This window comes from Nesoenas mayeri (assembly GCF_963082525.1).
Source record: "Nesoenas mayeri genome assembly, chromosome: 8".
In the NCBI taxonomy this organism is placed as follows: Eukaryota; Metazoa; Chordata; class Aves; order Columbiformes; family Columbidae; genus Nesoenas; species Nesoenas mayeri.
In genome coordinates, this window is record NC_137554.1 from 25,921,789 (window position 1) to 25,945,513 (window position 23,725).

Consider the following 23,725-nt stretch of genomic DNA (forward strand, 5'->3'; position numbering starts at 1 on the left):
TGGCCTCTGCAAGAGAATGCTCACCCCAGGTAGGGCTGTGGCCATGGGATGGGTGTGAGGAAGAGCCAGCCCAACTCCTCGGCCGTGAAGGTGCGATCATTGGCCTGAGCGCTTTATTTACTAATAAATACAAAATTTGTCACCTGATAACACTAGAACAACGATACTGAGACCGTTGTGTGGGTTTCATGAGGAGCGTGTGGTAGATAATTCAGATTTGCTGACAATTTCATAATTAAACCCATTGCTGCTGTGATTTTTTTTAAAATAACATTTCCACAAGTTTATCAGTTTGGAGCTAACACGGGTGCCCTTCTTTCTGTTTATTTGCAGAGGGTCGCCAGACAGGGATGGCATCGTAAGTATTGTATGGGCCCCTGTTCTGCTCCCCTGTCCCTTAAACGCCAGTTCCTCCATCAGCATCATCAGCTTTTTGTGGACCATTTCTTCCTTTCTGTTTAATATAGAAAATAAAGCTGTCTGTCAAAAATAACAGCATATTCCAGGTTTTCTACAAAATTAACAAAGAAAATAACAATACAGAAGCACCTGATGGGCAGAGGGACCAGGTGTCTCACTAAAATCCCCAGCTCCACATCCTCGTTTCCACTCCCGCTAATTGGCTTTGGGTCAGATTTGCTGTGTGACGAGTTAAGGGAAAATTGCCAGAACAGCTGTTTCCGATATCTATTTTTAGTTTTCTATATTAAACTGCAAATAAGGAGATACTTGTTTTTGAATTATTGCTGCTTTTATTTATGGCGTTAGGTAGAAAAGCCCCTGCTAGATCTGAGTAGTAGACAGACCATGTCTCCTTTAACCACTTGATTTGAATTTTGCAAAAGTATGTTGGGCTCAGACTGGGACCGTGCTGGTTGTTATTTCTTGAGCAAATTCAGAGGTTAGAAGCTCCCTATTAAAATCAAAATGAGAGACCCCGGGGAGGCTCAGCAGGGAGAGCGGTGCTGGGGTGTCTTTTACAAAGCCATGAAAAAATTGCAATGCCAAATTGCTCCTTTAGAGATAATAATAATAATTATTATTATTATTAATAATAATTATCATTAATAATAATTATTATTATCATTTTTTTATGCATCTGACCCAAGATTCTTGGCTTTGGGCTCGCCCTGTGTTTGTAAGCCACTTGTTAAGAAATAAGGACTAAATAAAAGAGTCTGCAGCTCAGGTAGTGCTTTAGCCAAGGCTCTATTCAGCGGTAATAAATAAATAAAATGCTCTGGGCAGCCTTTCGTTGCCGGGCATGGGTGCAGGGACCTTGGGTGAGCTCCGTGCCCTCTCAACCAGGCTCTTATTCTTGATTTTCCAGGTGGCTTGCTGTTTAAGGGCAGGGTCTCCAGTGCTCCAACAAGCCAAAGGATGCAGAAATACAATTTTTTTGGGGTGTAAAATGAAGCCACTGAATATATTGGAGGGGAATTGGAGGATGGAGATATTTTGAATAACTCTCCCTCCTGCAACACGTTCTCACTGTGACATTTGCAGCAGGAGGTGAGACGGCAAATCCTCTGACTGCTGAATAGAACCAAACCTGCCCCCAGTAAAAACCATGGGTGCTCATAGTGGAGCCACAGCTTAGCCCTCCTTACCTTACAAAACTGTGCAGTGTGTTTGCTAATTCCTTGTAACTTATTTTTGTGTGTTTAAAAGAAAAAAAAATTACAAAAATTAAAATCCACCCGATACTTTAACCCTTTTTCTGCCAAACCCCCATCCATTCCAGCCGCCCAGCCCTCATCCCAATGAGCCACCTTGCAATAGCAAACCCGAGAGTGTGCATGAAGGAGGAAATAAAAATTCGGTAAGGAAAACAGAGCTCGGGTTACAGCTACAAAAGGGTTGTTAAAAACAGTGAGTAATTTTTTGGTTTGGAATCCAGAATATAGGAAAACACCGCTCTAGGTTCAGTCAGGTGGAGGGTGTATGAGTCGAATAGAAATGGAGTTAAATACAAATGGACTGGGGGAAAATGGGAGACAAGCAGAAATCCTACATAACAGCATCCAGGGTCTGTGGTGGTGTGTGTTGTGGGGTTTTTGGTTTGTTGTTGTCGTGGGGGTTTTGTTGTTGTTGTTGTGGGTTTTGTTTGTTTGTATTTGGTTGTTTGGTTTTGTGCATGTGTTGTGGGGTTTTGGGTTGTGGTTTTTTTTTGTATTGTGGGTTGCTGCTCTGTTTTGAGCACTGTGAGGACCATTGTATGAAACAAGGAGGATGAGGATGCTCCTGGCCTGACCCAGCCCTGGTGCTGCCGCCACCCATGGATGCTGCATGAGGCCCTTGGCAGGGGTGGTGGGGAACTGGATTATCTAATTTAGGTGCCCAAAACTGAGAACCCAGCCTAACTTTAGTCCCTTAGCTGGCCTTGCAGAGCTGCTCGCTGGTTGCAGTGGCCAGTGGGAGCTTTGGGCATTTTCTCAATGCCCAGAGCCAAACTAGTGAATGGTCCCACAGGCAATGGGTGCCCAAAACCTCCTCCCAAACCCATCTCCCTTTGACATGAAGCAGCAATAACCTGTGTGTGTGTTGTCTGTCTGCCATGACGTGCACTAACGCTGCATCCCGGACACCTCTCGCTGCTGCAACCTGACTTCAACGCGCAAAGAAGCAATGACACCGGCTTGTTTGACTGCTGAATAGCAGAAACAGAATCCTTCTTTCAGTGTGTTCTGGGGAAGGTGTTATCCTGTGATAATTAGCAGTGTTACCTGTGCTCAATGGGCGTTGGGAGCCCCAGCTGGGCTCCTGGCATGTGGAGAAATGACCATTTCATTCCTCTTCTTTAAGAAATGTTGTATGTTCAGCTAATTAATGTTCAAAAAAAGCCTTTTAGCTCCCTGGTGTGGAAGACCTTTCAGAAATGGGAAATATTGCTGTGTATGGCTGATGGGAATGTGCAGAGCAGCTGCAGCAGTACCCAGCAACATCCCAGCCCCATCGATGCACACGTATAAGATATACTGTGTTCTTGTTGCCTAAATTTAAAAGTTTTCATTTTCCAATGTGTTGCAGAAGAAAACAAATGGTGCCCCCAATGGATTTTATGCGGAGATCGACTGGGACAGATACGTAAGTGTCCCCATGGAGCATCCTCTCTACCCCTCACCTGACAGGGGACCTGGGCTGTGCTCACATGCCTTTTGGCTTTCTGGGTGGCTGTGGCTGTTTTGGGTGATGTCCAGGTGTTAGCTGTGTCCAGAGAGATACTTTATCTGTACATCAACTAGATTGTATAAAACTGCCCAGAAACAGGGTGGCTCTGGAGATTGCTGCCCAGGCCGAGGGGACACTGGGTTACAACCCAGTGTTGCAAATGTTTCCCTGCAAAAATTGAGCTTTCCAGGAACAGGATTAGCATTCCTAATTCTTTTGGGGTTTTTTTTGTGCTCTCTTCAGAATTCACCTGAGCTTGATGAGGAGGGATACAGCATCCGACCTGAGGAACCAGGCTATATCCTTTATTGTTGACTTTGCCTCTCAGCTTACAAACCGTAAGATGACCTGGGGTTTACAAGAAAGTCACTGACTCTTTTTATTAATTTACTATTATTATTATTTATTTTCTCCCTTTTATTTTCCTTTTGAGTTTTCACTCCACAGTTAAAATTGGCTTGCAGAGGGAATTACCTGAGGCGGTAGAGCAGGAGGTGATTTTAATTGCTTTTGGTGCAACACTATGGAACAAGGAGGAGGTGTGAGCAGCATGGGGAGCACCGCAGTGGGGTGCCTCATGGAGACCCCTATGTCCCATTACACCGTTTAAAAACAAAACAAAATTCTGTCATATATCTAGTCTGAATGTCCCTCCTTTTAGTTTAAAACCATCACCCCTTCTCCTGTCACAACAGGAGAATCTTTCTTATCAGCTCCTTTTAAGGACAAAAAGGCCACAATAAGGTCTCCTCAGAGCTTCTGTCTTCCAGCTGAACACCCCAACTCTCTCAGCCTGTCCCATAGAAGAGCTGTTCCAGCCTCAGATAGTTTCTGTGGCTCCTCTCCAACAGCTCCACAGTCTTTCCCACGTTGGGGCCTCCAGAGCCAGGTGCAAGACGCAATTCTGTTGAATCCTGTCTGTGGGCATTTGGAATGAGCATTTCAGGAACCCCTAATTCCCAGTTTTCAGGAAGGTTTGAGCCTTTGGATGGCAAGGCTCTGCCCTTGCAGCAGAAGGAAACCTTCTTTAACTGTGCGCTACCTACCAAAGGAAAACACTTCTACTCCTCGAGCGAATCTGAAGAGGAAGAGGAGGCACACAAGAAGTTCAACATCAAGATCAAGCCTTTGCAGGCTAAGGACATCCTGAAGAGCGCAGCAACGGTGGATGAGCTGAAGGCATCGATAGGCAACATTGCACTTTCTCCATCCCCTATGGTGAGTCCTCGGTGTTGCCATCTCTTCCTCTGGTTGCAAAAGCATCAATGCCCCACAGGGCTCGACCCAAGCAAGCAGTGGCTCTGCCATGGGTGCCAATGGTGAAATTTGCATTTCTGTCCTTATTTATAGAGTCTCACCTATATAGAGGCAATAATGTGACTGCAGGAAGATCTCAGATGTGTTGTGGTGATGTTTCCAGCTCAAAATGTCTTAAAAATTCCCTTTCCTGCTCGTAAAACAGGGCAACTGAGATCAGAATATACTATTGTCTCATTTTTCCTTATTTTTCAATGTGGTCATCATTCAGGACGTAAATGGGATGGGTTTTGCCCTGACGCCCAGGACAGGGGAAGCATCTGAGGGGTTTTCCACATGGCTGCTATGGGATGTCAGAGGGATGTTTCTTACCCTGGGGTGGGTTCTGATGTTCCTGGAAGGAAAGTTTGTCTCTCCATAGTCCCTCCTGGCACAAATACCATCAACCTCTGGTTTTCCTAAGGCTTGTCAAGATTTCTGTTGTCTCATCCCAATCTGTTCCACTGTGAAAAGACTTGATTTTTGTTTTTCAGTGGGCTTTAGCGTGGGCTATAGTGTCTTTTTATCTGAAGCTTTCTATGCTTTATAATCAGCTGTATCAGAAGTGTGAATGAATGGTTGCGCTCAGCTCCTAGCAGTCCCAGGTTTCTTGATTATTTTTGTTCTTACTGATGAAACAGTTGAATAATTTCGCACCAACATAGAGGGATTAGGCTGATATGATCAGCAGTTCTTCTGCCTTTTCCAGGGAAACAAAACCCCACAGAATTTGCATTTTTTTTTTTTTGCTAGATGTGATTCTGTGTCTCCTCTTTTGCGTGGTGTTTTTCCTGCTGAGATTGGGGGGGTTTGCTGTTGGTTGGGAAGGAATTGGCCCCTGGTGAGCACTGTGTCCACATGGATCCTGCCCTCCAGGCATTGAGTTGGGACCTTTGCAATGTAAATTATGGTGCCTCAACCTGAAGACAAGAAGAGAACTGGAGATGCTGCTGTAAATCGGTGTCAGCACTTTGGAGTAGAAACCTTGCTTTTGACTTTCCTCTCATATGGATCCTTCTAAGAAATGCAAGAGGCTGAGAAATGGCTTTGCCTGTTTTGCTGGTGATGAAGCATGTGAATCCTTTTCATAAGGTGGCTCAGATGCAGGTTTTGTATTTCCATATTCACACTCTCTCTCTCTCTCTCTAATCTTCTCTCTGAATGAACAGCAACCCTGGCCGGAGGTGCACGATTCTGCTTTGCGTGTTTAACAGTTATACGCCTGATACTTCTGGTCATAATACAAATCTCTTAATTCTCTGTTATTCCTTTATAGAAAATATATTCTATTTTATACTTTTTTTTTTTCTCTCTCTTTTTCTGCATTCTTTTAGAGGAAAAGTCCGGTAAGAAATACAGTTTATTTCTTATGATTTTTTTTAACACAGTCTTGTATTCTTTTGTTTGCATGGTCTCTGTTTCGCATGTCTCTGGAGCTGAAATGTAAAATGCAAATAACAAAGCCTACCATTTTGGAAGGCATGATGTTTCTTATTTTCCTTCTCCCTTGATTTAACTTGAAGCATATAAAAATAGAGATAGGCTGCCTTTGCTTTGAATGTACGTGATCTGTGGGCGTAGTTTAGGTGAAAGAGCTGGTGGTTTTGGACAAGATGTATAAGGACATGGTTTTATCTGGGCACGTATTATGTATGTTATTGCACTTCAAGATATGAGAGCAGAAAAATGCATCAGTGGTTGATGACCTCAGGTGCTACTGTATGCAAAGGTGATGGCTTCCTTGAGATAACTGGGCTTATGGCTGTTTTGAACCCCAAAATGGGGAAATACACTCATTCCAGGGGGTTTGGTTTCCCTTGGGGGTCTCTCTGGCTGCTGCTGTCCCCATGACCAGGGTGACCCCCTAGCCCATGGGTGCTGGGGGGTCGTGGAGGAGGGAGCCCCCCAGTGCTGCTCCAGCGTGGCTGGTGACACCGTGATGGGGGGTGCGCTGGGAGACTTGGGGCGCTGACCTGTCGCTCTCTGACCAGGTGTCTCTTCTCTCTTCCTTCTCGCTGACCACAGCGGCGCAGCCCGGTAAGAACCGCCCCTCGCTGCCACTGCCCCTGCTGCTCTGGGAATGGGGGTGCTGGGGGAATATGAGGTGGTGCTGTGTTTATATGGGGACCACAGGGGAAGGGGATTGGGGTGTCAATGCCATCAGCTGTGGGACCCTGAGTGGTTGTGGGACCTTGATGCAAAGGGGTCCTCAATGATGAGGCATCCTCCATGGCTTGACCTGCATCTCTGCAACCCCCTGAGAACCTGTTTGGGGTCCAGGGACACCCATCACACCCCCATCTTTGCTGTGGTCTTGGGAGGCTTGGCTTTTGCTGTGCATGGACATGTGTATTGTGTGGCAAGAGCGAGGATTTAAATTGCTAAAAATACATTATTTGGCTTGGATTGATTTGCAGCTATCAAATATGAGGAATTTGGATTTATGTCCCTTGTTAAGGGGTGAGAGTTCCAGTGACTCTGATAAGGCATTGCCAGGTGATAGCTTCACATGGTTCAGAAATGGTTCATGTCCCTGTGTGCTGGGAGCAAAGGGGATTTCCCAATGCACACGTGCAGCGGGGCATATTGCAGCCACGTATGTTAAATATCACCTTAAATGCACAATTCCTGCCACATCTGCTGGGCTGCTTCACTCCCGCTGTGTCCCTCCTTGGGTGACAACTGCCATGTCCCTGCCCATCCCACTTACCTTGTTTGTTTCTAATTCCAGGGGACGATCAAAAGGAATTTATCCAGTAAGTATGTTCTGCAGCCTTCAAGAACAGTACTCATGGCAGGGGGCAGTGGTATTTTGGGGAGGAAAAAAGAGAAAGGGAGGAGGTCAGGTTTGCTTCAAAGTGGCCTTGGCAGAAATGATGGCACCCAAATGTCTCCCTTAAAGTTCCTTGGGGTACCCTATAGGAGCAGTGCAGCTCCCTGGTCTAGCTCTCTACAGAAATAAAATCTGAATTAATAAACCAGACTTCTTAGGCAGTATCCCCATAGTGGACATGAGGTGGGTCATGGCTGATGTGGGACATGCCTTGAGGGTGATATGGTGGGAAGTGCCTCCTGCAAACATGGGGTTGGGGTGATGCTGGGGGGCTTGGGACGGGGAGCAGCTCTAACCTGGAGGTGTTTAAAAGGTGTTTAGATGAGGTTCTTGGGGACATGGGTATTGCCAGAGTTGGGTTAGGTTGTGGTTGGACTCGATCCTGAGGGTCTCTTCCAACTGAAATGATTCTAACCCTGCGCTGTCCATAGGTGAGGAGATCGCACGGCCCCGGCGTTCCACACCGACACCAGACCTCACCAGGTAGGTACACAGTCCACTGGTATAATTATCCAAAACAGCCTCATTCAGGCACATCATAAACAGCGGTTTTACACATTTCAGTGGGGTGTGGCACATTTGCTCAAGGGGAAGCATCTATTTTATTTTCACCTCCAGGTTTTGACCCTGTATACCTGGATAGGTCAAATGCACCAGGTATTTACTGCCACACAAATATCACCTCCCCATCCCTTGGCTGAGCTGCCACAGTTGGGTTCATCAAAGACACCACTGCAGAAACATCAGTTTTATAACTTTTTAGGCTCACGAGACAGCCAAATGTTTGTGTTTGGTGTTTAAATAAGCTGAGTAAATGCTTCGAGCCACAGGGTGCAAGAGCCACGGGGAACGTTGGACTCTCTGAACTGCTTGAAAGGAGGTTGGAGCCGGAGGGGTCAGGCTGTGCTCCCAAGGAACAAGCGCCAGGACAGAGGAAATGGCCTCAAGTTGCGCCAGGGGAGGCTGAGGTTGGATGTTGGGAACAATTTCTTCCCCAAAGGACTGTCGGGCATTGGAACAGGCTGCCCAGGGCAGTGGTGGAGTCACCATCCCTGGAGGGGTTGGACAGATGGAGATGAGGTTCTCAGGGACATGGGTCAGTGCCAGGGGTGGGTTAATGTTTGGGCTCTATCTTAAAGGTCTTCTTCCAACCAAAATGGTTCTATGATTCTATATTTGAGCTCAAACACCAGGCTTGAGCACAAGTCTGAACCTCATGCTGTTCCTTGTCTCATCCCACAGCAAGAAACCCGGGGAGGACCCAGCAGCGCTGGCACCTCTCTTTGGTCCCCCCCTGGAGTCAGCGTTCGAGGAGCAGAAGCTGGATGGTGGGTTTGGGGACATGGGTGGCATCTCCTGGCAGTGACCCCCGGCTGAGCCATGTCCCCTGGGGATGACTGGGGGTTCCTGGCTCTGGTACGAGCAGAGCTTGGTTAGCAAACCCCAGCCCTTCTCTTAAAGGAGGGGGGAAAAATCACAAAGCAGAATGCAAAGTTGCATTACAGGTAGTGTGGGGTTGGGGTTTATGTGGGTTATGTGGAAATGGGAAAATGGTTTAAGTCCATTAGTTAATTATGCGGCATTTCAGTATCACATGGATTTAATTGAGGGAAGATATGAATGGAGCTGTCTGGCAACTCCTTACGGCTCCCCGTGCCCATGAGGTTGTCACCTCAATAATACCTTTTTTTTCCCAGCAAGACTGTTTCCCTGGGCAGGAATACAGGGACACTTTGCTCCCCCCGCAAGCACATTTCTATATATTTTCTATATATTTTTAACAGCTTTCCTGAAGCACAGGGATCTTGCAAGGCTTGTTCTCCCCAGATAAAAACCCCTTTCACCCGCCTGAGCGGTTTGTTCCCGGGGCTGCTTGGCTGTCACAGAACTGCCACTGCTACTTGTAGCCTAGTTATGCCCTGTAATTAATTACTCTGGTTAGTTCTTTTAATCAAAACTATGTTTGCATGCAGTCCTCAACACTTAAGCTAAGAAAAATAATGCAAAAAGTTTAAATGAGATATAGAAGAGGATTTTTTTTTCCCCTACAATCTGCGTGAATGTAACAGGATCTTTTCATTTTAATACCCAATTTTTTCTGAGTATCCTAAAATTCCAGACGATTTTTGCAATTAATTCAGTGTTTCAACTAATGTAATAAGCCTCCAAATACATAAATGGCATTGTTTTGTTTGTCAAGCAGCATGAATGTCAAACTAATTACATGACCTGTTTAAAAATCAGGCAAGCTTGTAATTATCTAACATTACAGAAGCCCCCGTCTTTAATTAATGAGAGGTTCCTGCCACTACTTAGTTTCTTCTCAGATGAATGCATCTCATCTGCGTGTTTTGGTGTCTGTAAGAAAACAGTTCTATCAATGCCCTTGCATGTGTATTTATTTATTCTTTACTTTTTTTCAGCTACCCTAGATCAGCCTGAGATATGGGGCTCAGTCCAGCCCATCAATGCAAGCGTAGAGTCCCCAAAGCTACCGAGACCTTTTCCGACTGGAAGTAAGTGATTGTGTGGGTAAATAAATTAATATATGCAGAAATCAAACCAGATACTTAACTTTTTCCTCATCCTGACTCCGGTACTGTGCAATTCTGCAATGCGGAGCAGCCACGGGGCCTCCTGGGCTGCTCCTCAGGGAGGTTTGCACTCAGATGCTCTTGACATCAGCTTTGCAATGATGCCCCTGGGTTAATTAGCCACAGTGATCCCCCTCCTGAATGAGCATCCCGGATCTGTGTGGGATGGGCACGGGAAAAATGGGGAGGCAGATATGTGTCTCAGAGGCTGCAGGCTTTAATTGCGATGGTAATTCAGGTTTTTGAAACAGAGGTGTAATCTGAGATTTTAAAATAAAATAATAAAATAAAACAATAAAAATACAATAATAAAAAAATAAAATAATACAAAATACAATAAGAATTAAATTGTAAAATAAATATATAAAATTAATAAAAACAAAACAATAAATAATAAAAATTAAAAAGAAAACATAATACAAATATGTCAAACAAATATATAAAAAATAAAAATAAAATTGTGATATTAAAAAAAAAAAAAAAACAAACTAAAAAAACCTCACAACCCAAAAAACTTCCTGGGCTGCAGGGATGCTCCTGCTTACCCAGCAATCATCCCAGGGCTGGTGCTGTTGCTGGTTCCCCCATTCCCAGCAAATCCATGTGCACGTTCCCAAATCCACCGCCACTGATTTTTTTTTCCCCCCTCCCTGCTCTGTTTTGCAGCTCCTCCACCGCTCCCACCCAAGAACATCCCGGCCACGCCGCCACGCACCGGCTCCCCGCTGACGGTGGGAACAGGTAAATCCGGAGGGGGGCCTGTCCTGGAGGGCCAGGTCCCCAGGGCTGCAGTTTGGACACAGGTTTAGCCCTCGTGCATCCACTTCCATTTGTGGTGCTTCAGTGGATGCTGCAGTCGGGGTGATGCTTTAGATGCCTTTGATTCCAGAGTCAGTGTCGCCCTGGTGAAATTAATGTTCCCTCCTGGTGAAATTAATGCTCTGTCCTCCCTCTGCCTTTGATATCGGCCACTTTTAGAAATGAAACGTGATGCTGGATTTAAATCTTGCTCTGAATTGGGAATAACCAGAGCACTGTTACTGTCTGGGGTGGGAGTGCATAGCCTGTGCTTATGAAATCATAGATTGAAATCAAATCTGAAAATGAGATGAAATAATGGGTGATGTAGCACCTGCCTGTGTCAGGAGGGGATGGTCCTGTCCCCCCAAGCCCCTCCTGCTGTCGGGGAAGGTGGGAAAAGCCGCCTGGTCCCACATCTGGAGGTGTGGAGGGGCAAGGGAGGGAGAATGAAACGGTACCTGGAGGAAAGGGCAGCCCGAGGGAGGGGTTGAAAGATGCTGTTGAATGCAGCCAGAGGATGTAAAGTGCTTATAAGCGATAATTCATGTTGCTGGCAGGCGCTGTCTGTGGGAGGAGCGGTTTTGGGGAAGGGCGGTCCGTGGTGCTTGGACATTGTGGGGACAGTCAGTCTTGCTGCACCTCGGGGAGTTATCAACGCTGCTGCGGAGAAATCCCCTGCTCTCAGCTTGCTGCTCTATTCATCAATATTTCATTCATGCTCCCATATCTTGGTTTTTCTATTTCCGTGAGCAGCCAGACTGGCAGAGTGTCCACCTCCGATCCATCAACGCGAGCAGACGCGCGATGGTGTCTTGGCTGAGCTCTGCCTTGCTGCGCGCTGCAGCCTCTGCATCACTTAAAGCCAGTGGCAGAGGGCTATTTATTTCTGTTTTAGCAGGACTATATTTTATTCCCTAAATGCAGAAGGGCAGGTGGCTCCTCCAAATGCAGGAGCAGGGGTGGGATGCTGAGGGTATGTTATTTTTAGCCGTGTGCACGTGGCCTCAGAGCATCCCTCCAAGTCTGTGCAAACTAAAGCCCTGGGCAGTCGGGTTGGTGTTAGAGGAAAGAGAAATGCAAGAAAACTGAGCATGAAAGGGAAGGATGGAGGGTCTTCCTCCTCTAGATCTGTAACATTTTGCTGGTGAATCCTGTCTCCATGGTGGCTGTGAAGTCAGATGTGAATGTTGCTGTGTGGTAGCTCAGTTAGCAAGTAAAGCCCTAAAATACCCTTATGTGCCTCTGCTTGCACCCAAAATACATCCACCGTGGCTGCTTTCCCCTGCTGCATGCCCAGCACCACGTCTTGAGAGTGTCAAGCCAGCATGTTTAAATATATATATTTATATGTGTGCGTTTATAAATATATATCTAGTGGAGTGTGCAAGAGAGCTGAGTCCATAAGTTGAATATCTGCTGCTAATTCAGAGTGATGATAATGACATAATGATGTTATTTAGATGACAGATAACAAAGGCTGGGAGCCAGCTGTAAATTTTGGGAGGATATGGGACTGTTGTATATGAAGTGATGGAGGAGGAGGGCTTGACTCGCAGTGCATGCTTGCTCCTGTACAGTGTCTGTATTTCAATTCAGCGTGGTTCATTATACATCGCATATCGCACCTTTCTTGCACATGAATTATATTCCCGGGCAGCTTATAAGAAAAATCTGCTTTTGAAGCATTTCCACTAGTATGTAGCTGACGTAGAACTCCATAGAGAATAGTGCGAGTGCAGTGCTCTCGGTTAATGCCAAGTGTAAAATAAACTACTTTGACTGCAGGAGGGGACCAGACAGCAGCAGAGCTCAAAAGTGACAAAAAACTTCCGTCCATCAATGACTTGGACAGCATTTTTGGCCCCGTGGTGTCCCCCAAGCCTGCTGCTGTTAACGCAGAAGTCAAGTGGGTCAATTTTTCCGATCAATCCCCGGAAAACGTGACTCCGGAGTTGACACCCCGAGAAAAAGCGGGGTCCCCGGCAGTGGGCAGCCCGGCCGACGCTCCCCGGGCTGAGCCCTCTCGCCCGCTCCCCTCGCCGCTCCACCTGGAAGAGGTTCACAAGAAGTTTTCTGAGCATCCCTACCTTAAGGATGATAACTCGGAGCCAGCCGCCTCCCCCAAAGATTTTGGGCTGGGACAAAGAGCGACCCCGCCGCCCCCTCCACCGCCCACCTACCGCACGGTGGTCTCGTCCCCCGGACCGGGCGGCAGCAGCGGCACGGGAAGCACCAGCGGTACGTCCCGCGGTGGTGGGTGTGCTTCAGTGTGGCCATGACCGCATCCGCCGTCCCCTCCCGCCTGGTTGTGCCTGTGCCCGGCACCCGTGCTCCTGGCCCGCTGTCTCGTGCTTCCACGTCCAGCGTCTGCCCTCAGCCTCCTGTGTCCTCTCCCCTGCTCCCCGCTGCGTGTCTGGTGGTCGGATGGGTCTGGCAGCCTCTCCCATGAGTGATTCTTCCCACCTCTGCCACACACATATCTCCTCACTGCAAGATTTGGCATAGGATTGCCTTTGCTGCGGTTTTGTCCTCAATAGGCTTCAGAGTGAATGTAGGTAGAAACTTTTCAGGCAAATAATCTAAATGAGCCTCATGCCAAGGGAGGTTTAAATCTGTTGCAGCCAGGCAGGTCCCTGAATACTGTCACAAAGTCACTTGCAGGTCAGAGGCGGCACAAGCCTGGACGGTGCTTGCTGCCCCTCAGCTCTGAGAGCTGGATCCCCAGCTGGGGCTGGAGATTTGGCTGCCAGGGTGAAGCTGTCCCAAGGACAGAAACCAATCCGTGTGTCTGGCATGTGCTGGCTGCCTGGCTTCACCTGCTTAATTATAAATGTCTGTATGTCCACAAGGGCAAACGAGCCTGTCAGCTTGAGAAGGTGCAACCTAATCATGTTATTTGAGGTTGATCCTAGGGCTCTTACTGCACCGGCACAGCCACCATGTGTAAGTCCTTGTCCCCACCAGCCCCTGTGCTGCTGTCCTGCATCCACAATAAATTATTGTTCAGAGCATTGCCCCCATAAAGCTGTGCAGATGGTGGTGGGAGATGATGGATCCCCAGCCCTGTTCCTGACCGCTGTCTCCAGCCTCACGTGCCATCTGCTCTGGGGATCTGGTACAGTGGGGGGTGCTGAGGGTGTCCCCTGAGCGTGGCTGTTGCTGTGAGTGTGGCTTTGCTTCAACAGTGGTGGCTTTTCTGTGCCAGTGGGGGGCTTGGGGTCTGTGCAGGGGCAAACCAGGAAGCTGCTTCCCATGTGGATCCTCACCCTGGTGCCAACTGAGCAGGACCTGCAGGATGGGGATGGATGGAGAAACCCCACTCAGCACACCAGCAACACCTTTTTGGGAAGATCCATGTCACTTCCCCAGAAATCACTTCATCCTTCAGCCCAGTATGGGACAGTGAGCTGTGAAAGCAGAGCATGTTAAAATACACACACAAAAATCACGTATGTCTTCAGAAAGCTGCATCCCATGGCAGCGGGTCTGGGTGCACAGTGCTGATCCAGCACCCTTCCCACTCCTGCCATCTCTACCTTTCCAAGGCTGCATTCAGCCCCAGGGGTGTCCAGATTTTGGCCACCCCAGGACACCCTCCTGCTATCACATCCCATGGGAGCCATTGTGGGTGTCCCCAGGGCAGGGCTGAGGACCGCTGTCCCAGCAGGATCCTGATTGCATGCTGATTTACAACATGCTGCCATGGTTTCTTCTTGTAGAAAACATCTAGAGGTACATCAGTCTCCTAGGGACCTTAAATATGTGAGGAATAAACCTCCCTGGATGCACCCTGGCGTCTGCAGGACTTTGTCTTGCTGAGGGTTGCTCCTGAGCTGGGGCAAGATGCACCCTCCATGTCTTCATCTCATGATATTTGTTCAGTGCTGCTAGGTTACTTTCCCCGAATAGTTACTATTTTGTCAGGCTTCTATTACGATCAGGAAGGAAAAATTCAAACTTTGGCTCCTAAATAAAAATGGCTTTGGTTTCAGAGTTGCACAAGAGAACAGCCAGGATTTAGTCTCTAAACAAGCCCATCTCTTGTCTTAGCCTCTTGTGGTTTCCCTCTCAGTCTCAGTTCTGTAGATGTAGCTTTGATATTTCCTTAGGCTGAGCTATCACCTAAAAAAACTTAGTGAACTGATTCTCTTGTAAGTGGGGAAAAATGAAGCTAAAACCGTAATCTTATTGTCAGTCTGAGCAAAACACGCTGCTCTGCAGATCATAACATGGTCCTGTGCTCCACAGGAGTTGGTAGCAAATGCCAGCTCAGCTGTCCTGCAAAACAGGGTCTGTGTCCCCGCTGTGTTCCTGTTGCCCATCTTGTCTTGGTGTAATCTCCCAGCTACTCAATATACAGTTATTTCTAACCTTACCCCAAAAGGAATTTCTGTACACGGAGCAAAACAGCCTGCCTGGTGTCCTCCTAAGATTCTGTTACAATTTTTCTTTGATTGCAAAATGTCCTTCTTCGCAGCAAGGCAGCAGCTGCTGGGGACCACAAGAATCCTGATAACAGCACCCTCCTGTTCTCTGAAACTCCTCCAAATGGCTGGGAAACGCTTTGTGCTTCCAGCAGATCTGCTGAACTTTTTCTTCCACCTGTTCTCTTCTTTACTCAGACAAAGCTTTGTCCCTCTCAACAGCATCCCTCATTACCAGGGTGGGGACCAACCGCACTCCCCCCGGTGCTGCCCCATCCTCAGCTCATCATTTTTCTCTTGTTCATGTTGTTGGTTTTCTGGTAAAACCATGAGACTCATAGAATCATGGAATGGTTTGTGTTGAAGGGCCCTTCCCAGCTCCCCCAGTGCCACCCCTGCCATGAGCAGGGACATCTTCACCAGCTCAGGTTGCTCAGAGCCCCGTCCAGCCTGGCCTGGGATGTCTCCAGGGATGGTTCATCCACCACCTCTCTGGGAACCTGGGTCAGGCTCTCACCACCCTCGGGGGCAACAATTTCTTTCTCATGCCTGGCCTGATAACAGTTCTGCCCAGTGTTCCTGGCCAAGGGAGCTGGGTACCCAGCACGGATAGGCAGCATCTCCCCTGCGACAAATGCATCAGCAATCCCAAAAAGCTCTTTTTTCCATACAAAGCTGCTGTTGTGGAGTGATAGTTAAGGTGAGATTGTGCCAGGTGTGTGTGGGCACCCCCGGGGAGCTGCCTTTGCTTTGAGATGGGGCAGGGATGTCTGGGGGGAAGGCAGCCATGGGGACCACCCTGCAGTGCACTCACGGCTCCTGTTTATTGCAGGTTCCTCGTCCCCGGCTCGTCCCGGCACGCCGCTGGCCGCCTGTGGCACCCCCCCGCCACCACCGCCCCGGCCCCCGTCCCGGCCAAAGCTGCCCCCCGGCAAGCCCAGCGTCACCGATGTGGTATGTTCACCCCGCCAGCGTGTTTGGGGGTGCACTAGGGTGGTGGGTCTGCATTTGCAATCTGGTGAGACAGGTTAATGAAGCAGACCAAGTCATTAAGAGCAAGTAACAGGCAAGTGCTGCCTGGGCTATTTAGAATTTTCTATAATTTGTTTTTCTGATACAAATTACACGTGGGAAAATGGCTGGGGCAGCCTGGAGATGCCAGCCACAGGCACATGGTGGTTTGCAGTTACAGTGATGGCAGAAAATGGGTGCAAAAAGGGACCGTACCCATGGGGAACCTCCAGCTGTGTCTTAGGGGGGAAGCACATGGGTTTGGCCATCCCAGGAAGGGCATATGGCTGTGGGGGGTGCCCCACAATCCTTGGTGGGGGTCCCCATCACTGTACAACACCTGCTGGACTCTGCCCCATCACCCTAGGGTGCTTCAGGTAGGTTATAGAGAATTTTTGGATTGATCTTATGATGTTTTTGCAGAGAAAGGCTGGACCAGGTGATCCTTGTGGTCCTTTCCAACCTAGTAATCTATGAATCTGTGGTATAAAATTGTCCCCAAAGGATCCATAAGGACCCAGTGAGCTGCCCTTGAGTGAGCTGGCACATGGCGGCACCGCTCCCTTCTCAGTACCGAGTGCATTAAATCCATTCCATGGCCCCTGGAGCTCCTGTTCTTGATGATGAGGGGGACTTCAAACACCCAGACCCACAAGATGGTGGGAATTATTTGCTATTTTTCTAGGTCCAGACTAAAATGCTATTTGGGCTAAAAGAACTTAAGTCACAGTTTGTCTCTAGCCCAGCGAGGCTGCCTGGGGACCTGGAGGTCCAGAGGGCTACGGCTTCAGGCAAAAGCTGCTGTTTGTTTGATGTAAATGTCTCTGTGCATGTTTTCTTTAACCCTTTGTTATTTTATGTTTTTCTACAGTCCAGGCCTTTTAGCCCACCTATTCACTCATCCAGCCCTCCTCCGATAGCACCTTTAGCCCGGGCTGAAAGTACTTCTTCCATCTCCTCCACCAACTCCCTGAGCGCAGCCACCACTCCCACCGTCGGTAAAAACCTACAGCACTGCTCTTCTTTCACCTTTCCTGCCTCTGAACATCCTTCAAAGATTCCTGAGACCTTTTCATTCGCTAGACCATTCTTTGGGTTCACGTTCATTAATTTTCATCAGGTTTTTAAATGCCAAAAGTGATTTGAGGGGGGTGTGATGGGTCATGAACATGATGCTGCTAGGAAGGATTTCTTTTTATGGCAGCTCCAAACGTTGTGAAAAAGTGAGTGTTTCATGAAGGCAGAGGTTATCAACAAGTGAATTATAATATAAAATGTGCTTATGGTATCTAAATTGGGTTAAAATAAGCTTTTTTTTGCAGGGGATGCTTGTACCCTGGAGGGGAGAGGGGCTGGGAGCCAGACCTTGGGATCCAGGGGACAACTAATATTAAATCTCTTTGAACGTCTTAAAATCACATTTCCTCTTAAAGTGGTAGTGGGAAATGAGGTCTCGAAAAAGGCTCTTCCAACCTGTTTAGCTTGACATGTCCTAGACCAGAACAAAATACTGGTGTTTTCTTTCGGAGGAATGTCCTGAAAAACATGGGTTTTGCAAAGCTCCCCAAGTGTCCCCCAGGGCCTGAGACAAGAAATGCAAATAAAGTCTGGCTGGCAGCTCCCAGGCTCCATGTTCCGGGTCCCCCTGTGTCCCCTTCCTCTGTCCCCTCGGTGCACCTTCCCCTGCCACCCCTGCCATCCTCCCAGTTGCTGGTCCCCTCGCTTCCCGCAGCTCCATCTTCCACCAGGAGCATCCTTCCTCCATCCTTTTGTCTTTCTTTCCATGTTTTTTGTGACAAGCACACCTGGTGTGTGTAGCGGGGCAGGAGCTTTGCAGGTTACAGCTGGTTCTGTGGCAGGAGCTGATCCCCAGACCTCTGAAAAATGAACCCTGGGTATCGGTTGTGCTCAGCCATGGTCCTGGCTGCAGCGGTCCCCACTGTCTGTCACCTCATGAGGCCACCTCTGATGGCTGGAGGCGATGGCGTGGCCTGAGCCACGAGGCAAGTGGCATCTCCAAGGTGCCGGTGGCCGCACGTGCCCACCCAAGCCCTCCCCATAGGTTGGCTGGAGTTTCTGACCTGCGTGTCCATCCTGTTGTTTGCTTAACTCTCGAGGTGTCACAGATGCTTGTGCCTGTTTGCTGGCTGTCGGTCACCATCAGAGCACGTGCTGGAAAAAAACAAAACACATCCTGAACGAGGGGCCAAGAAGCCCCGAGCATCCCCTGTGTGTCGGTCCTGTCTGTGCCCGCTGTCCCACAGCTTCGGCAGCCAGCCCTGGGCAGTCGCCTCGGCTGGTGCCCGTGACCATGGCGGTAAACATGATTTTGGTGGAGAGGAACAGTCAGGCTGAGGACAGGGATGGTCATGGGGGCTTCAGGGAGAAGTGGCTGTGAAATGGGGGCTGCAGTTGGGGCTGATGGTCTATGCCCTGCCAGGGGACTCCAGGATATCCTGTAGACTGAGCAGGTGATGACTTCCTTAGTTTCAGCTGGTTTTATTTTGTTTTGTTTTGTTTTCCCCATTAACATGTACATTTTTATGAAAAAAATTGACATTTGATGCTTTTTAATGACTTAGTGCACCGCCTGCCCTGATGCTGGGGAATGATGCAGCTGGGAGGAGGGGTGGGAAGCTGCACCCACCACCCCCTCCATGGGGTCTTTCCTTGGAAGAGAGACAAAATCGAGGCTCTCGGGTGACCCTGTGGCAAGGGGACACTGAATGGGGTGGCACCCCCAGATTCCAGGCTTTGCGCTTCCAGCTCCACGTAAAAACCAAGCGGTGGGTGCTGCGTTTCTAGAACTTGGCCTGGGAAAAGGCATGGCAGCACAGAGCAGGTAGGGGACAGGCAGGGACACATGAGCTTCAGGAAAAACCAAGCATCTCCCTGTGGTCCTCACTGAGGTGGCCGAAGCGAGGGTGGACAGCAGGGCGAGCATCCCTGCAGCATCCACCGGCTGCAAAGCACAGGGAGCACCTCTAATTTCTGGGTTTGTCACACAGTAAGAGGAAAAGACAAGGTGAAAGGTGTGGGCAGGGACAGGCACAGGAGTGGGTTGGGGACCACCAGGGGTCCTGTGGGACCGGCAATGGGGTTGGGACACCCTGAGCTGGCTGGGGCCACCCAAAGCCCTCAGCTTGTGGCCAGGTCCGTCTCCACCACCTTCCCCATCTCTTGTTTCCTGCGGCAAAGTCTGATGGAGTTTGTCTAAGAGCGTGTGGAAGAGTTATTTCATTTATTTGTCCCCCTTGCTGTTCTGGTTTGCTTTCGTTGTGGTTGTTCGCGGTCTGAATATTTTATTGCAAAGAAAGAAGCTGTTATTTCTGTGTCAGTGACCCTTCTGTTATTTTCTTGTTAAAATCTTTCTCTGTGTTTTTTTTTTGTTGTTGTTGATACAGCGCGCTGCTTGATTTCATTTGGGATTTACTGTTTTATTCTTTCTTTTTTCTTTGCATTTCTTCTGTGTATGTTATCAGATGATGCTTTTATTGCCAAGCTGCCCGTGTTTGCACGGCGCTGTGAAACGCCTGCAGGTGCTGTTCTAGCAGAGCATTTTTGAGCCATCTGGCTCCAGAGAGGGCAACTGTGGGCGTCCCGAGCACCCAAGCCCCGGCATCCACTGCTTGCAGCACCTTGCGTGACAGTTTCTTAGTAACAAAAGGACTGCAAGGTGACAGGCTGTAATCTCCTGAATTCTAAAGTGTTAATTTAGCAGCTCAAAAAGCCATTTTTTCAACCTATACCCCTACTTATTTCAACAGTACCTGGTATCTAATGAGGCTTTCAAGGCGGTATGAGTGCAAAGGAGCTGGTGGTTGTGATGGGAAAGGGAAAATTCCAGTTAGGCACCTCCTGCTCTGTGTGTGTGTGTCTGTTTATCTGCAAGCTTTATGTTCTGAAACACAATGAAAGTACCTACGTGTCACTGTCACTTGCTTTCTTGCCGGCGTGGCATACGCTGCAGCATCCCGCCGGGGACACGCTCGCTGCTGCTGGGGTAGCTCGGCAGAGACATCGCTGGAGGTGATGAGGATATGGTGTGTTTGCCAAAATCAGCGCGGTTAGAACATGTTGATGGAGTGCATGAGCCTAGGAGCCTTTCTGCTCTAGACAAAAAAAAAAAAGAGAGAGAACCCCCAGAAATCCTTACCAAGTGGGCAAGAACACTCTTCCATCTGGGCTTCCATAGCTTTGCTTTCTGCTTTCTGTTTCCTAAACCAAAACCAGAGTTTAAGAGCCCCCTTTCCTTGCACGTGAGCGGCTTGCAGCGCCTTGACCCCTCCCCGTAGTGAGATCGATGACCTGCTCTGTGACTCACACTGTGTCCTTCTCTCTCCCTCTCCTTAACCTTTCCCATCCCGCTTCAACTCCCGGCCATACAGAGAATGAACAGCCTTCCCTCGTTTGGTTTGACAGAGGAAAGTTTTATTTGACTTTCGAAGGTAAGTAGTGCATAGCATACCCGGTAACCGCTCGCTCCTCTCGCTCTTGCTCTCTGACTCCCGGGGTTTCCTCCCAAGGCTCCAGTCCGGCTTTCCAAGCCAAATGCTATGGCTACTTAGATGACATCGCAACTTCGACCAGAACGACTGTGATTTGGTTTGTGCTATTTATCCCCATGATTTGTTTTCCTCTTTATTTATGAAAACAAAACCCAAAACAAACCCCAAACAAATCAAAACTCAAAAGAATATTCTCATACCAAGACTGCGGTGAAAACCAGAGAGCGAAACCTCTTGCACTGCTGAGGAACTTGACTCTGTCAACCAGGGCTTCTCTCTACTCTCCCTCGCAAGCTGCTCAGGCTGTGGCACGGTTAATTAAAAACCAAAGGGTGACGGGTTTTTCACCAAGCTGGGGACCCCTCCCCACCTCCCATCAGATTTTTCCAGGGTGAGGGGTTGGAGAGAGTGAAATGTCACTGGGTTGTGCTGCTGGGGCAGCTGGTTGGAGGTGTTGAGGTGTTTGGGGTCCCTCGTTGATGAAAAGGCACGTTATGGAGGGATGTGGGGGGGACACGGCTTGTTTTGAGGTGGCTGGCAGCTTCTCTGAGCAGCATCACATCACAGAGAGGGCAGAGACATGCCGAGAACCTCAAGGCTTCAGGGGAAGCCTCATCCCACAGACATCATGCCCATGTTTTTCTTTAAAAGGAGTGCTAGCAGCAGGAACAGGTGCTTTAAAACCCAAAAGAAGAGCTTTGAAGCTGCTGGGGTGTTTGCAGGAGCTGTACTGTGGCTGGCAGGGGGATCCTGCTGGCACAGGACAGGATGAAGCAGGGGACAGGCCAGAGCATGGGTCCCATGGGTGTCACTTCCTGTGACTGTGCCATCAGTGTCCCCTCCAGTAAACAGCCCAGTGGCCTGGGATTGTATTCCCTGGTGGCTGAGCACATGGTGTTGGTGTTTATGGAGCAAACCTCATTTTGGGTGGTGGTGGTGAAGCTGTTTTGGGCCCCCTCAGGACAAGGAAGCCCTTGAGGTGCTGGAGCGAGTTGAGAGAAGGGAATGGAGCTGGTGAGGGGCTGGAGCACAAGTGTGATGGGAGCGGCTGAGGGACCTGGGGGGTTCAGCTGGAGAACAGGAGCTGAGGGGAGACCTTCTGATCTCTGAACTGCCCGAAAGGAGGTTGGAGCCAGGGTGATCGGGCTCTGCTCCCAAGGAACAAGCGCCAGGACAAGAGGAAATGTTCTCAAGTTGCGCCAGAGGAGGTTGAAGTTGAATCTGGGGAACAATTTCTTCCCCAAAGGGCTGTGGGGCATTGGAACAGGCTGCCCAGGGCAGTGGTGGAGTCACCATCCATGGACGGGTTGAACAGATGCAGAGATGAGGTTCTCAGGGACATGGAGTAGTGCCAGGGGTGGGGTAATGGTTGGACTTGATGATTTTGAGGGTCTCTTCCAACCAAATGATTCTGTGCTCCTATGCTGTAGCAGAAGCAGGGATGGATGGATGGATGGATGGATGGATGGATGGATGGATGGATGGAGGTGCTGGTGACCAGGGAGTTGGTTCTTCTTTCCTTTCTTTTTGCTTTTCAATCAGCCGCAACTGCTGGGCCCCAAGGTCCCTGCTCCAACAGCAGCTCCTGGCTTAGACCTGGGAGGAGGCCAGGGAGGAGCTGCTGTCTCCTGATGCTCATGGCACTTTTGCTGCTTCCAGAAAAAATAAAAAAGGATCACTAGGTCGAAGAGTGATCCCTCAGTACATGTACCCAACACTGCACATCCCTGCTGATCCCCTGCTCTGTGGTTTCTCGTCCCCCTTGCTCAATCTAGCATCAGCACTGTGAGCATGTCCAACCCTTGGGGGTTTTCTTGTGGTTTTGAATGGTGTATTTAAATTCTTGTGCTTGGTTTTGGCAGCATTAATGGTCTGGAGTGGTTGGTACATTTGTCTAGGGCTGCAAAAGTGCAGAATTGCCTCTGGGCTCATCTCATGACATCTGCTGAGTTTGGTATCTGTAACTCAGGGCATGAAATGCCAGATTACCTTTTATTTCTGAGCTTAGTTTTTTCTGTGCTAAAATCCATGTTTTGGTAGAACATGGGGTAGTATGTGTGTAAAAAGACACGGTGCAGCTTTGGTGATGCTCTTCTGGATGCATGGGCAGAGCTGGGTACCAGCATCACTGGTACTCAGCCATCCTTACTCCACAGCTGTATTTTCCACCTTTGTGTAGGGAAAATGAAGGCAAATGAACCTAGTGTGCTCCTTATGGCTGGATCCAAAGCTCCATGAAGTGGATTATTCCCCCCCCGCCCCCCCCATATTATTGCATTATTTTGCCAAAATGGAAAGTTTCTAAAAATTACTTCTGAGGCAATCACTGAAAAGCCATATTTTTGGTGGAGGCGTGCCACAGTATGTGCTTTAACCAGACTTGTCTCTCAGGTTTTTGGAAAAGAATTTTAGGGCTTAAAATAAAGAGAGCATACTTTTATATTTACATTAAAAATTTTATTTAAAAAGTTGTTTAGCCTCTGAAGCTATTAAGAGAACAATATATAGGTTCACAGGGAAGAGTAGACGGAACAGAGAACTCTGAATGCTGGTTACATCCACGTGATCTGTGTCCAGAGTCAGATTAGAAACACGGAGGATGTTTTGTTGCTGCTCAGATGAACTCAGACTTCCCAAGGCCAGCTGAGCCTGGTAATACAGATACATGATTTGAGCTGATTTATTCTTGCATGTATGATTTTTCATTCTGGAGAATGAAGGAGTCTCGTATATGTACAGAGAAATGGTGTAAGAAATGAGAGATGGAAAATGAGGGAAAAGGTGCGTTGGTGTGAGAGATGCCCACCCTATCGATCCGTGCTCTGGGGCAGGGTCTATATGTCTGGAAGGTATGGGTTTTGGTGTTTTTTTTCTCTCCCAAAGAATAATGATAACATTGCCAAGAATCACTGGTGTTGCTGCTGCTGGATGGCTAAAGACCTTCCTCTTGCCTTTCCTGCTGAGATGAGCCTGATGTTCCTCTGCCAGGAGACACTTCCAGTTGTTGCCATTCTACCGCTGGTCTGCATTTATGTTTTTGAATCTCACCTGTATTACTGGGTGGATGTGATGAGAACATCCCCCTGG

The 23,725-nt window shown here is 48.5% G+C and overlaps 1 protein-coding gene across 1 annotated transcript in view; it reads left to right on the forward strand.

Moving 5' to 3' along the window:
- Positions 1–23,725, forward strand: part of SGIP1 (SH3GL interacting endocytic adaptor 1) — a gene marked incomplete at both ends in the record, with an annotated part of 46,978 nt that overhangs the window by 17,493 nt on the left and 5,760 nt on the right. Inside the window, 15 exons of the mRNA XM_080349090.1 lie at positions 334–358; positions 1,745–1,822; positions 3,031–3,087; positions 3,415–3,469; positions 4,214–4,389; positions 6,493–6,504; positions 7,199–7,223; positions 7,732–7,783; positions 8,543–8,628; positions 9,724–9,816; positions 10,561–10,635; positions 12,481–12,933; positions 15,952–16,073; positions 17,002–17,128; positions 20,519–20,578. Coding sequence (XP_080205216.1) covers positions 334–358; positions 1,745–1,822; positions 3,031–3,087; positions 3,415–3,469; positions 4,214–4,389; positions 6,493–6,504; positions 7,199–7,223; positions 7,732–7,783; positions 8,543–8,628; positions 9,724–9,816; positions 10,561–10,635; positions 12,481–12,933; positions 15,952–16,073; positions 17,002–17,128; positions 20,519–20,578 — 1,496 coding nt within the window. The remainder of the gene's footprint in view (positions 1–333; positions 359–1,744; positions 1,823–3,030; positions 3,088–3,414; positions 3,470–4,213; positions 4,390–6,492; positions 6,505–7,198; positions 7,224–7,731; positions 7,784–8,542; positions 8,629–9,723; positions 9,817–10,560; positions 10,636–12,480; positions 12,934–15,951; positions 16,074–17,001; positions 17,129–20,518; positions 20,579–23,725) is intronic.